At 41.2% G+C, this 14,162-nt stretch overlaps 1 protein-coding gene across 1 annotated transcript in view; it reads right to left on the bottom strand.

The window, feature by feature from the left end:
• Positions 1–13,941, bottom strand: part of LOC137621604 (uncharacterized) — an 80,115-nt gene extending 66,174 nt beyond the window's left edge. Inside the window, exons 1-2 of the mRNA XM_068352029.1 lie at positions 13,651–13,941; positions 10,248–10,440 (exon numbers count right to left, since the gene is read on the bottom strand). Of these exons, the coding sequence (XP_068208130.1) occupies positions 10,248–10,440; positions 13,651–13,687 (230 nt within the window). The 5' untranslated portion in view covers positions 13,688–13,941. The remainder of the gene's footprint in view (positions 1–10,247; positions 10,441–13,650) is intronic.
• Positions 13,942–14,162: the final 221 nt, after the last annotated feature.

Here is a 14,162-nt window from a genome sequence, read left to right as displayed (position 1 = left end):
ACTTAAGGCTCCCAGGGACCAATCCAACAAATAAAAACTTCAAACGCTCGAAAAACTCCTAACAGGAGATGGTCTAGCTCTGAAGCCGACCATAAAATCTTGGAGCGTCTCATGGCCAGGCGACGGGGAGAGTCTATGAGGCTTGAGAAGTCTCCCTGGGCAGAGGTAGGAACTCCCAAGCCGAGAACTTCTCCCGTGTCATACCAGACGCTCGCTCTAGAAGCCAGTTTAAAAGGAGGGAAAGCAAAGGCTGTCTCCCCCAAACTCCTCCTGGTGATCAACCAGTCGCCTAGCAAACGTAAAGCTCTCTTAGAAGAGCGAGAGAGCACTAGCTTAGAAAATAACGGCTTCAAAGTAGCTAGGCCTAGCGTAAACTCTGACGAAGGCGAACGAGGAGCAGCAGTTACAAAATGGTCCGGACAAAGATCCTTAAAAATCAGCATGATTTTTTTAAAGTCCATAGAGGGCTGAGCAGCTTTAGGCTCCTCTCCGTCTGACAAAGTCCCCAAAGGAATATCAGTAGGAGGAGGATCAGCAACTTCCTCATCTGAAGGAACCTCGTCCGACAATTGCCGAGTCTCATGAAAAGGAGAGACCTGCCGCGGCGGCAACGCTTGACAGGCAATGTCAACAAGCAAAGGAGCAGCAGTAGCAGTAGAGGAAGCGACGTCACGCCGCTGCTGAAAGGACTGAAATCCTTGTGACTGACCAACAACAACAACTGAAGTTGATTGACGCTCGACGTCACGTCGGAACTGCCTTGACTGCATAGACTGAGTAGGCAAAACAACCTTCGACTGCGGTGATTGACGCTCAACGTCAAGTCGAGGCAACTGAGCCGGTCGGCGAACGTCCGGTCGGAGCTGCGGCGGCAGCGGCTGAACGTCAACACGAGACTGCGGCAGCGGCTGAACGTCAACACGAGACTGCGGCAGCGGCTGAAAGTCAACACGAGACTGCAGCGAGGGAGGATCCATGTCACGTGACTGACGTGAAAAACTACTGACATTACGTTTCAAAGTACAAGAAACGTCAGCACTAACGTCAAACGGACGAGTAAATGCTCGTTTGGGCGGCTGACGGCCAGAGTCTCGTTAAGCGTAACGGCGACTCGAAATCGAAGGTTCATCGTGAACCTGCTCAACTTCATACTTCTCCAAAAGGGAGGCAAGCTTAGTCTGCATGTCCTGCAGGACAACCCATTCAGGATCAACGGGAGTCGGAACGGGCCGAGACGACGGTAACGTCTGTGTTGGCAAAACATTGCGTTTACCGCGACCCTCGGACCCCGTGTTACGCTTGCGTTTAATAGGCGAACAGTCTTCCGACGACTGCAAAGGGTCAGAGCTGTCCCAATGGCCACAGCCAGGACGCTGGACCTGTCCTGAAGGGACTGACTTTCGCTTCAAGGGTCTAGAAACCTTGCGCCAAGGTTTCTTTTGCGAAAAGTCTTCGGATGACGAGGAGAACACAGTCTCACCCGTCTTATGGTAAGGGCGATCTTGACGAGAAACGTCCGATACCAAAGAGGGAACGTCCGTACGTTGGTTAAAGCCTCTCGTCCCCTTAAGTCCTACGACATTACTTCTCCCTGGTGCAGGGGAGCCTGAAAGAGGTCTCTGACTAGGGGAGCGACAAGCACGAACAAACGAACCCTCCGCAACACAAAACATGTTTTTTTTTCACTTACTTCACTGATATCGTATTTTTCAATAATTTCACATTAGGCATGAATAAAACTGATTTCTACCTGAAGCACGCAATTCTCCCTTACATCAAAAGGTTATAATTGCGAAATGAGTCGTATAATGTAAGCCCATTAGTACAAAATGAAACACACATGCAAAAATCAGTAAACATATACTGTATATCGAATAAAACGGAAATATATAAAGTTAAAAAGGATCAGTGACTGGGGAGGAGACTAAACACTAGTTCACTAAAGACTACGTCTTCAATCTCTCACCGTACAGTGCCTTGGGACGAGAATAAAAACTAAAAAACGTTTTATCCTCTCTCCCCGTACAGAGACTTGGGACGAGAGTAAAAAACTGAATCGAGAACAACGTTACTCGCTCCCAAACTCCTTGTACAGAGACTTGGGACGAGAATAAAGATCGGATCGTTCTCTCTTTCTCTGTCTCTCTCTCTCTCTCTCTCTTGTCACACACAAGAGAATTGCCCACTCACCCTTCGTCAATAAACAGGTTATTTGACCAAAGGAAAAAACTGAAAGGACTAAGAAATTGAAAATTAACAAGTTCCTTTAAATTACTATCTAAAACACTTCAGTTTGAAAGAAGAATGAACAAAACGTCAAAATCGATTTACTCTTTCTGCAAAGTGAAACCGTGATTCTCTCTTTCTCTATCGTAACGATAGAGCGCAAACTGCGTAGCATAAATAAACCAAACGTTAGTTCATCTTTGAAAAAAACAGCACGAAGACTATTCAAAGAATATATTTCTTAAAATATTTTCTAAAAAATATTCATTTCATAACTCTTACAGAGCAATTGATTTAAACTTAACAAAAATGATATTTTAATTCTAAAATAAATTTTTGAATATACTTACCCGGTGAATATATAATAGCTGCTGCTCCAGCGGCTCGACAGAAAACACACACAAAAACTCGCGAGCGATCGCTATGAAGGTTGCGGGTGTGCCCACCAGCGCCAACTATCGGCCAGATACCGCATATACATGTAAACAGACCCAATTTTTCTCATCCCGCCTTTAATTTATATATTCACCGGGTAAGTATATTAAAAAATTTATTTTATAATTAAAATATAATTTTTAAATATTTAACTTAGCCGGTGAATATATAATAGCTGATTCACACCCATGGTGGTGGGTAGAGACCAGAGTTAATTAAGTTTACAGCGTATATGCTTAGAGTTTTTGACAGTTATATCATAACAAAACCCAAATATATAAAGGTACCTGGTAAGGAAGTTGACTTAGACGATTACTCTGCCTTATTAGTCTGTCTTCCTCACGAAGCCCAGCGATCCTCTTAGGATGCTGAAAGATTCCCAGGAGCTGAAGTATTAAGGGCTGCAACCCATACAACAGGACCTCATCAAACCCCTAATCTGGGCGCTCTCAAGAAATGACTTTGACCACCCGCCAAATCAACCAGGATGCGAAAGGCTTCTTAGCCTTCCGTACAACCCAAAAAACAATATTAAAAACATTTCAAGAGACAGATTAAAAAGGATATTGGAATTAGGGTAATGTAGTGGTAGAACCCTCACCCACTACTGCACTCGCTGAAACGAATGGACCCAGTGTGTAGCAGTCCTCGTAAAGAGTCTGGACATCTTTTAAGTAAAATGACGCGAACACTGACTTGCTTCTCCAAAAAGTCGCGTCCATAATACTTTGCAGAGATTTATTTTGCTTGAAGGCCACGGAGGTTGCTATAGCTCTAACTTCGTGCGTCTTAACCTTAAGCAAACATCGGTCTTTCTCATTCAAGTGAGAATGAGCTTCTCGTATTAAAAATCTGATAAAATATGACAAAGCATTCTTTGACATAGGCAATGATGGTTTCTTAACTGAGCACCATAATGCCTCAGATTTACCTCGTAATGACTTAGTACGAGCTAAATAGAACTTAAGAGCTCTAACAGGACATAATACTCTTTCCAGTTCGTTGCCTACAATCTCTGATAAGCAAGGAATATCAAAAGATTTAGGCCAAGGACGAGAAGGCAGTTCATTTTTGGCCAGGAAACCAAGTTGAAGTGAACAAGTGGCTTTTTCTGTAGAAAAGCCGATGTTCTTACTGAAGGCATGAAGTTCACTGACCCTTTTAGCCGAAGCCAAGCACACTAGGAAAAGTGTCTTGAGGGTGAGATCCTTCAGGGAGGCTGAATGTAATGGCTCAAACCTGTCTGACATGAGGAACCTTAGGACCACGTCTAAGTTCCATCCAGGAGTTGCCAAACGACGTTCCTTAGAGGTCTCGAAAGACTTAAGGAGATCTTGGAGATCTTTATTGTTGGAAAGATCTAAGCCTCTATGTCGAAAGACCAAAGCCAACATGCTCCTGTAGCCCTTAATCGTGGGAGCTGAAAGGGAGCGAACCTTTCTCAGATGTAAAAGAAAATCTGCGATTTGGGCTACAGAGGTACTGGACGAGGACACAGATGCTGACTTGCACCAGTCTCGAAAGACTTCCCACTTCGACTGGTATACTCTAATGGTAGAAGCTCTCCTCGCTCTTGCAATCGCACTGGCTGCCTCCTTCGAAAAGCCTCGAGCTCTTGAGAGTCTTTCGATAGTCTGAAGGAAGTCAGACGAAGAGCGGGGAGGCTTTGATGGACATTCTTTACGTGGGGCTGACGTAACAGATCTACCCTTAGAGGAAGACTTCTTGGAAAGTCTACCAGCCATTGAAGTACCTCGGTGAACCACTCTCTCGCGGGCCAGAGGGTAGCAACCAACGTCAACCTTGTCCCTTCGTGAGAGGCGAACTTCTGCAGTACCTTGTTGACTATCTTGAATGGTGGGAATGCATATAAGTCCAGAAGAGACCAATCCAGTAGAAACGCGTCTATGTGGATTGCTTCTGTATCTAGGACTGGAGAGCAATAGATTGGTAACCTTTTGGTCAACGAGGAGGCAAAGAGGTCTATGGTGGGTTGACCCCAAGTAGCCCAAAGACTCTTGCCCACGTCCTTGTGGAGGGTCCATTCCGTGGGTATCACCTGACCCCTCCGACTGAGACAGTCTGCCAAGACGTTCAAGTCCCCCTGGATGAATCTCGTCAACAGGGAGATGCCTCGATTTCTTGACCATAAGAGAAGGTCCCTTGCGATCTCGAGCAGCGTGAAGGAGTGTGTGCCTCCTTGCTTGGAGATGTACGCCAAAGCTGTGGTGTTGTCTGAGTTGACCTCTACCACTTAGTTTCGAAGAAACTTTCGAATATCATCAAGGCCAAGTGGACTGCTAATAGCTCCTTGCCGTTGATGTGCATGCTCTTCTGACTTGAGGTCCACAGACCCGAGCATTCCCGACCGTACAGGGTCGCACCCCAACCCAAATCCGGCGCGTCTGAGAACAACACGTGGTTTGGGTTCTTGACTGCTAGGGATAGTCCCTCTCTCAGACTGATATTGCTGTCCCACCATTTCAGGCATGCCTTTACTGGTTCGGAGACTGGGAATGATACCGTCTCTAACGTCTTGTCCTAGTTCCAGTGAGAGGCTAGATGGAACCGGAGAGGCAGAAGGTGTAGTCTCCCTAGTGAGACAAACTGCTCCAGGGATGAGAGAGTCCCTGCGAGACTGTTCAAACTCCTGACTGAACAAACGTTTTCTTTTCAGCATTAGTTGGACTTCGAGCCGGGCTTGTTCTATTCGATGGCAGATGGAAAAGCCCGAAAAAACTGGACTGCGAATCTCCATCCCCAAAATAGAATAATCTGGGATGGGATCAGTTGGGACTTTTAGGTTGACCAAAAGTCCCAACTCCCTGGCCAGACTCAACGTCCAATGTAGATCCTGCAGACAGCGAAGACTGGACGATGCTCTGAGAAGCCAGTCGTCCAAGTACAGGGAGGCTCGGATCCCCGATAGATGGAGGGATTTTGCCACATTCCTCATGAGCTTCGTAAACACGAGAGGAGCAGGACTGAGGCCAAAGCACAGGGCTCGAAACTGGTACCCCACATTCCTGTAAACAAACCTCAGAAACGGTTGGGAATCCGGGTGTATAGGAATGTGGAAGTATGCCTCCTGAAGGTCGAGAGAGACCATCCAGTTGCCTTCCATTAATGCTGTCAAGACAGCCTGGTAGACTTCATCGTGAAGTTTGTCTTGACAATGAACACATTGAGCGCACTTGCCTCTTACGTACTCCTGCAGTGAACATGGCGGCCAGATCATTGGAGCCATCCATGAGGGACTTGTTCCTGCAGAGAACGTGGCTGTCAGATCATTGGAGCCATCCCTGAAAGCCTTGTTTATGCATGACATAATTGTACAGCAAAACTTCAAACGCTCGAAAAAACTCCTAACAGGAGATGGTCTAGCTCTGAAGTCGACCATAAAATCTTGGAGCGTCTCATGGCCAGGCGCCAGGGAGAGTCTATGAGGTTTGAGAAGTCTATCTGGGCAGAGGCAGGAACTCCCAAGCCGAGAACTTCTCCCATGTCATATCAGACTCTCGCTCTATAAGCCAGCTTAAAAGTAGGGAAAGCAAAGGCTGTCTCCCCCAAACTCCTCCTGGTGATAAACCAGTCGCCTAGCAAACGTAAAGCTCTCTTAGAAGAGCGAGAGAGCACTAGCTTATAAAACAACGGCTTCGAAGTAGCTAGGCCTAGTGTAAACTCTGACGTTTAGGCGAACGAGGAGCAGCAGTTACAAAAAGATCCGGACAAAGATCCTTAAAAATCAGCATGATTTATTTAAAGTCCATAGAGGGCTGAGCAGCTTTAGGCTCCTCTCCGTCTGACAGAGTCCTCAAGGGAATATCAGTAGGAGGGGGAACAGCAACTTCCTCATCTGAAGGAACCTTGTCCGACAATAGCCGAGTCTCAAGCAAGGGAGAGACCTGCCGTGGTGGCAATGCTTGACAAACAGAGTCCACACGCAAAGGAGCAACAGTAGCAGTCAAGGACGCTATGTCATGTAACTGCTTAAAGGACTGACCAGCAACAACCAACAGGTGCGGGAGGACGCTCGACGTCAACTCGAGACTGCCTTGACTGCCTAGACTGAGCAGTCAAAACAACTCTTGACTGCGGTGCTTGACGCTCAACGTCAAAACAAGTCAACTTCGCTGGTTGGCGAACGTCCTGAACGTCAACAGGAGCATGCGGCAGCGGCTGAACGTCCACAAGCGGCTGAAAGTCAACACTGGACTGCATCGAGTGAGGCTCTACAAAACGTGACTGACGTGACTTTGTAACGTCAACGTCAACAGGACGCACAAAGGTTCGTTTGGGCGGCTGACGGCCAGGATCTCGATCAGCTAAGCGGCGAGGATCATCGTGAACCTGCTCAGCAGAATAGTCCTCCATAAGAGAGGCAAGCTTATTCTGCATGTCTTGCCGTACAACCCATTTAGGATCAACGGGAATGGTTGCGGTAAGAGACGAGGGTAACGTCTGTGACTGCAAAACCTTGCCTACAAAAAGACTCTCGGAGCCTGTGTTACGCTTTTGTTTAGGCGGCGAGCAGTCTTCCGATGACTGCATAGGGTCAGAGCTGTCCTAATAGTTAAAACCAGGACGCTGGACCTGTCCTGAAAGGACTGACTTTCTTAAAGGGCCTCGAAACCTTGTTCCACGGTTTCTTATGCGAAAAGCCTTCGGATGACGAGGAGAAAATCGTCTCGCTCGTCTTATGGTAGGGGCGGTGTTGACGAGACACGCCTGAAACCATAGAGGGAACGTCTGTTCGCTGATCAAGTCCTCTCGAACCCATAGGTCGTACGACATTACTTCTCCCCTGGGCTTGGGAGCTTGCAAGAGGTCTCGGACTAGGCGAACGACAGGCACGAACAGACGAACCCTCGGTCGCAACACTGATAACACTTTGCGCAATTATCACTTTATCACTACGATTTTCTGTTTTGCACTTATTTCACTGAAATCGAATTTTTAACAATTCACATTAGGTATGAATAAAACTGATTTCTACCTGAAGCACGCAATTCTACCCTCATCAAAAGGTTATAATTGCGAAATCAGTCGTATAATGTAAGCACATTAATACAAGCAAAAAACAGTAAACATATTTTAAGATAAAAAGATCAGTGGCTGGGAAGGAGACTAAACACTAGTTCATTCAAAACTACGTTTTCAATCTCTCACCGTACAGTGCCTTGGGACGAGAATAAAAACTAAAAACGTTTTATCCTTTCTCCCCGTACAGAGACTAGGGACGAGAGTAAAAAAAAAAAAACTGACTCGAGAAAAACGTTACTCGCTTGGGACGAGAATAAAGATCGGAACGTTCTCTCTCCTCTCTCTCTCTCCGTCTCTATCTCTCTCTCTCTCTCTCTCTCTCTCTCTCTCGACTTCGCACCGAAGAGAAGAGCCCACTTACCTTTCGTCAATAAACAGGTTATTTGACCAAAGGAAAAAACTGAAAGGTTTTTCAATTAAAAAGTTCCTTTAAAATAGTATTTAAAACATTTAAGCTTTGAAAGAAGAATGAACAAAACGTCAGAATCGATTTACTCTTTCTGCAAAGTGAAACCGTGATACTCTCTCTCTATCGTAACAATAGAGCGCAAACTGCGTAGCATAAATAAACTAAACGTTAGTTCATCTTTGAAACAGTACGAAGACTATTCAAAGAAAATCTTTCATAAAATATCTACTAAAAAATATTCATTTAATAAGTTTTAAATCATTTGCTCTGTAAAAGTTATTTACGATTGAAAGGGCTCAACGTTGTTTAACTTCGGTTTCCAAGTTAGGACCGCCTACTCTCAGGAAAGGTCGCATATAAACAAATCATTAAAATTTATCTTGATGTTTATTATAAATGGAAAGCTAATCGAAGAGGCCTAATAAAGGCGGTTGAGATATAAAATATATAGAGGAAAATCTATAATTAATTTATAACGTGATAAGATAATTGCTAAAAGCCTAAAACACACTTCCGTACTAAGGGAAGGGTCGGCCATTTAAAAGTCAAAGAAAGTCCAAAAAACAATCCAAAGTCATCAAAAATTAAATCTATTCAAAAACGAGTTCAAGATTTAAGTTGAAGATAAAACACCTGCACTGCGAAAGCTCAAACCAAAAGGAAGTACTTCACCAAATATGTTGAGAAAACTCCAGGTTATACAGCGAGTATTGATACGTCTTGTCGTTAAGGCCGACAGAGAAAAAATTGGGTCTGTTTACATGTATATGCGGTATCTGGCCGATAGTTGGCGCTGGTGGGCACACCCGCAACCTTCATAGCGATCGCTCGCGAGTTTTTGTGTGTGTTTTCTGTCGAGCCGCTGGAGCAGCAGCTATTATATATTCACCGGCTAAGTTAAATATTTAAAAATAAAAGTTGAATGGGCTCAACGTTGTTTAACTTCGTTTTCCAAGTTAGGACCGCCTACAAGGAATAGGTAACGGCCGCATATAAACAAAACATAAAATCTATCTTGATGTTTAGTATAAATGGAAAGCTAATCGAAGAGGCCTAATAAAGGCGGGTGAGATATAAAATATATAGAGGAAAATCTATAAATATCAACAATAATTTATAACGTGATAAAATAATTACTAAAAGCCTTAAACACACTTCCGTACACTGAGGGAAGGGTCGGCCATCTTTACTCTATGGAAAAACCAGATAAAAAAAAAAAAAAAAGCAAGGGCAAAACACTTTTCCTCTCCTTTCAAAAGCATTTCTTTTGAAGATAGTATTGAATAATCCAACACGGCGAAAGCAATAAAACCAAAACCAAGTACTTCACCAATTCGGTAGAAAACTCGAGGTCATAAAGCGAGTGGAACCAACTTGTCGACAAGACCGACAGAGAAGAACTGGAGATGTTTACAAGTATATGCGGTATCTGGCCGATAGTCGGCGCTGGTGGTCACACCCGCAACCTTCACGGCGATCGCTCGCGAGTTTTTGGAATCTGTCGAGCCGTCGGAGACGTCAGCTATTATATATTCACCGGCTAAGTTTAATATTTAAAAATAATAATACAATAATGGTGATACCAGTATATAATTTCAAAGGAGACAGAAACACCCATCTAGGATGGTTAAGTATGCATTCAATGCCCATCATCTGAGGGTCAAGAATGATGTAGAGGTTCCTACATCAAATTTACCATTGTAAAGGAAAATACAGTAATAATCTAAGATTTCGAGGCTAATATAAAAGAAGTATAATATCCTGTGGATATTATACTTAATATCAACAATCCAACAATAGAATAACTATAGATAAAAGTATTGTATATGCACTGCAACAACATCTCTTCAGACTTAGAATGTCTTATTAAAGACAGTAGAAGATTATATTCAAGAACAGTTTTACCAAGGAATGGAAATTAATAATGTGAATGTACAGCATAAGATTTCCTTACAAATACACATTTGCCAACAAATACACATTTACCACAGTTCAACCTAGTATTATACCCTACTGATTACACAACTAAAGAAGCACCTTATATTTATAGAAAATTCAAGACCTAACCAAAAGAGAACTAGTAATTAAATTATTTTCATACTGGTAACAGTAAATTGTGCACAATGAACTTTACCCTTCAGATGTTTGAAAAGTTTTATTGATCCAGGCCCAGTAATCACGGCGTGTAATGCCAAAAGCAGAGTGAACTTGATTATTCATTCCTTTACGGAATATTTCCTCCAAAACTTGACACATTGGTAGGAGGAATGACTGCGTATCTGTAAGGGTGCCATTTGCAGATGCCTTTGTAGCCTCCAACACATGACCTGTTTAGTAAATACAAATGAGTGGCAGAACAATTTCAATAATTTCAGCCTGCAATAATATAAGCTTTTTCAAGAAATAATAAGCTTTATCAGTACTAAAAAAATTATTCACATGGAGAAAATAACATACACAGTAATGTATCGCAATAACAATACTTAAAACTATGAGAAACCTAGATATTACAGGGGAGTAAAGACCATTTGAGGTATATGATATAAATTTCAGGAAATTAAAATATTCCAATCGCATAATAATTACGTGAACTATACATTTTTCCAACAGGTTAGCTTGTGATTTTTTTTCCTGAACCTTACCACTGTTGCAAATCATTCGTTGTTGTTTTCCTACCCAAAGTCTTTGGTTTCCCGTTGGAACCTACCATAATTATATTTATATGGTGATTTACCACAATTTTCACGATCAGATGTGGATAAAACACAAGCACAGTAATCCATTTGGAAAAAAATATATAGTTCATGCATTGGGCTAAAAATTAAGGTGAAATTATAGAATAGGGCAATAAACGGTTTGTAGAAAATAGGGCTTTTATAATGTATTTTGTGGTATTTTGAACATTTTTAATAATGATTTCTCATGGAAATTCATAGATTTGTAGTCAACAACCATAACTGAAAAGGTATCGTCATCAATAAAGTTCAAAACACATTAAATATACTGTGTACCAGTCTAATTGTATATTTAAATGAACTTTTTTAAACAGTTGTTTCTGCCAGTCATCAACATAAAAAAATCAGACATTATAATAAAAAAGAACAGTTACCATAATCAAAACCCAGTACAATAATAGTAATGAAACTATATAAAAACACTGGAGCTTTTGTTTGCAAAGAGTTCCTGACTCATAGAAAACATGACTTACCAATCCCGTTCTCTATGGAGTAATTCGCAGTCGCGTTCATCGTACAGTACTACAAAAAACTCTGTACTTAACTGAGCGTATTTACTTGTGTTGATACGCCAAATTAACACTTAATTATTTAATAGATTTTGCTCTGCCATAATTCGCAATTTAACATTATCACATTGTTCCTATGTTATGGCTAGAAGAACATGTTTCGCTACTCGCATTAGCCCTATAAGCTAATATTATGCAGTTATTTTAAATCTCCTTAATCAATTAGTTCAAACTGGTTTTGCTCGGCTTTGGCTTGCAATCTAACATTATTTCACTGCTTTTCTATTTTGGTAGGCAGTACATAATAAAACCCTTTTCTATCACAGTACAGTACTTGAAGATATTGTATAATTGATTAAATAAAACCAATGATATATAAACTTAACAAAAGGGTGACACAATTAACAAAGGGGCGACTTTTAGCTTCAAGCTCCACCCTATGTTCAAACATGGCCCTGGGTTCCATTTCCCATTATCAGACTAAATATATCAAACACTTGTTTCTACCCTAATCATCATTATTAACATGGTGATTAAATAAGAGCAGTAATTAAATTGTATATTCCAATAGTGAAAACAAACAATCAAGAGGTTAAGAATATAAAACGCTGGGTCCTTTATTCTGTCCGAACAAGTAATTTATCACAGAAGAACCACCTAGCACTGATTTCCTGAACTACCGGATAGACCAAGGCTCCTGCGGTATGCGCTATGATGACATAAGAAGCAAAACGAAATTTTTTTATTTTTTTTATTAAAATCTGCAACTTTGTTAATAAGGTTTCCCATCAGTAGTATATGGGATTCAAAATAGTGTATTTGCAAAGAACTATTCAATTATGAGAGTGGCAATGTCCTAGCTAATATTGCACTATTTTATAATAAAATCTAAATGAAATTATCCTATATTTACCTCAATATCTTATGATTACAACTGGTTTTTAACATAACTTTCGATAACATAGCCTTGACCACATTGTTATATGTAAAGGGTAACAATAGCTAGACTAGTCTTGCTTTAAAGTAAGCACTCAAATTATTCGGAGCCTTTGTATATCAGCGGCCAGTTCCTCACGTGTTCATTAAAAATGGACATCAACTAACCTAAACTTTCCCCCCTAACCTAACCTACAATCCGTGTCCTTACCTACTTCCCTAACGGGGAGGGCTGACGGTCCCTGCAACTCCACTTACACTGCCGTATTCTAAGTTAGACATAATAATACATACAGGTGGCCACTATCATACAAACACCCCAATTATTCCATGCCACGTAGAGATTAGCTCGGAATAGCCAGGCTAATAAGCAGAAGTAAATCCAATTACTATCATTATTATTACTAGCCAAGCTACAACCCTAGTTGGAAAAGCAAGATGCTATAAGCCAAAGGGCTCCAATAGGGAAAATAGCCCAGTGAGGAAAGGAAATAAATAAATGATGAGAACAAATTAACAATAAATCATTCTAAAAACAGATATATCATATACAAACTATAAAAACACTTATGTCAGCCTGTTCAACATAAAAACATTTGCTGCAACTTTGAACTTTTGAAGTTCTATTGATTCAACCACCCGATTAGGAAGGTCATTCCACAACCTAGTCACAGCTGGAATAGAACTTCTAGAATGCTACTATAGCGTAAACTAGGCTTAAGCTACTGAGCGTAATCCTGGACAAACTGAACATAGCCTACAACAGTTCAGAACAGCTAAATTACATTATTATTATCAATTGCTAAGTTACAACTCTAGATGGAAAAGCAAGATAATATAAACCCAGGGGCTCCAACAGGGAAAATAGCCCAGTGAGGAAAGGAAACAAGGGAAAATAGAATATATTAAGGACAGTAACAACATTAAAATAAATATTTCCTATATAAGCTATAACTACTTTAAAAAAAAACAAGAGGAAGAGAAATTAGATAGAATAGTGTGCCCGAGTGTACCCTCAAGCAAGAAAACTCTAACCCAAGACAGTGGAAGACCATGGTACAGAGGCTATGGCATTACCTAAAATCAGAGAACAATGGTTTGGTTTTGGAGTGTCCTTCTCCTAGAAGAGCTGCTTATCAGAGCTAAAGAGTCAATGATCAATGAAAAAAGAAATCATTCTATTTAGAATTATAATCAAATCCGCTACGTACACAAAAAACTTACCTGGTCTAAGGCCTTACCTATGTCCAGCCAATTGGACAAGCTTAAATAAAAGTTTCCGTTTGTTTCATATGAATAATTAATCATCTTTTCACCCATCATATATAATTGTATAAACAGAAAGGAACACGTTTACCTTTTAATTCTTTAATGAGGGGATCTGTCACTGACATTCTGCCGAACGAGACTAGAGAAGGTAATGAGTTGTCTTCGGGGGAAGGTGACACTGACACTGAACTGACAGTTCTGTGTTTACGATAGATTAGATAGGCAATGTTCACATGACTGATTACTGTACAGCACTCTGTTTAGACGTCTGATTTTATTTATATGGAGATAAAAATTAGCAACGATTATTCTTTCCAGGTTTTGGTGTAACCCGTATTGTCCACTTTAGTACGTTACGTCTGAATAAAAGCTCATTTTATTAAGTATTCAAGTTAAAGTTCTACGTATAAAGATAAGTTAGCAATGATTAGACTTTGTCACACTTTTTTAGTTTGTTACATTACGTCTGAATATATGATCATATTATGAAGTATCCAAGTTTGCCTTAACGATAACAGTCAAATACGCCCTTCTAATGCCCATGACATATCTTTCCACATTCCCACATATTTTAAACTCAATGTCCATTGATTGATTAGA

Source organism: Palaemon carinicauda, chromosome 2 (genome assembly GCF_036898095.1).
Source record: "Palaemon carinicauda isolate YSFRI2023 chromosome 2, ASM3689809v2, whole genome shotgun sequence".
NCBI classification, from domain to species: Eukaryota; Metazoa; Arthropoda; class Malacostraca; order Decapoda; family Palaemonidae; genus Palaemon; species Palaemon carinicauda.
The sequence above is the reverse complement of the archived record's forward strand: the minus strand, read 5'-3'. Positions and strand labels throughout refer to the sequence as shown.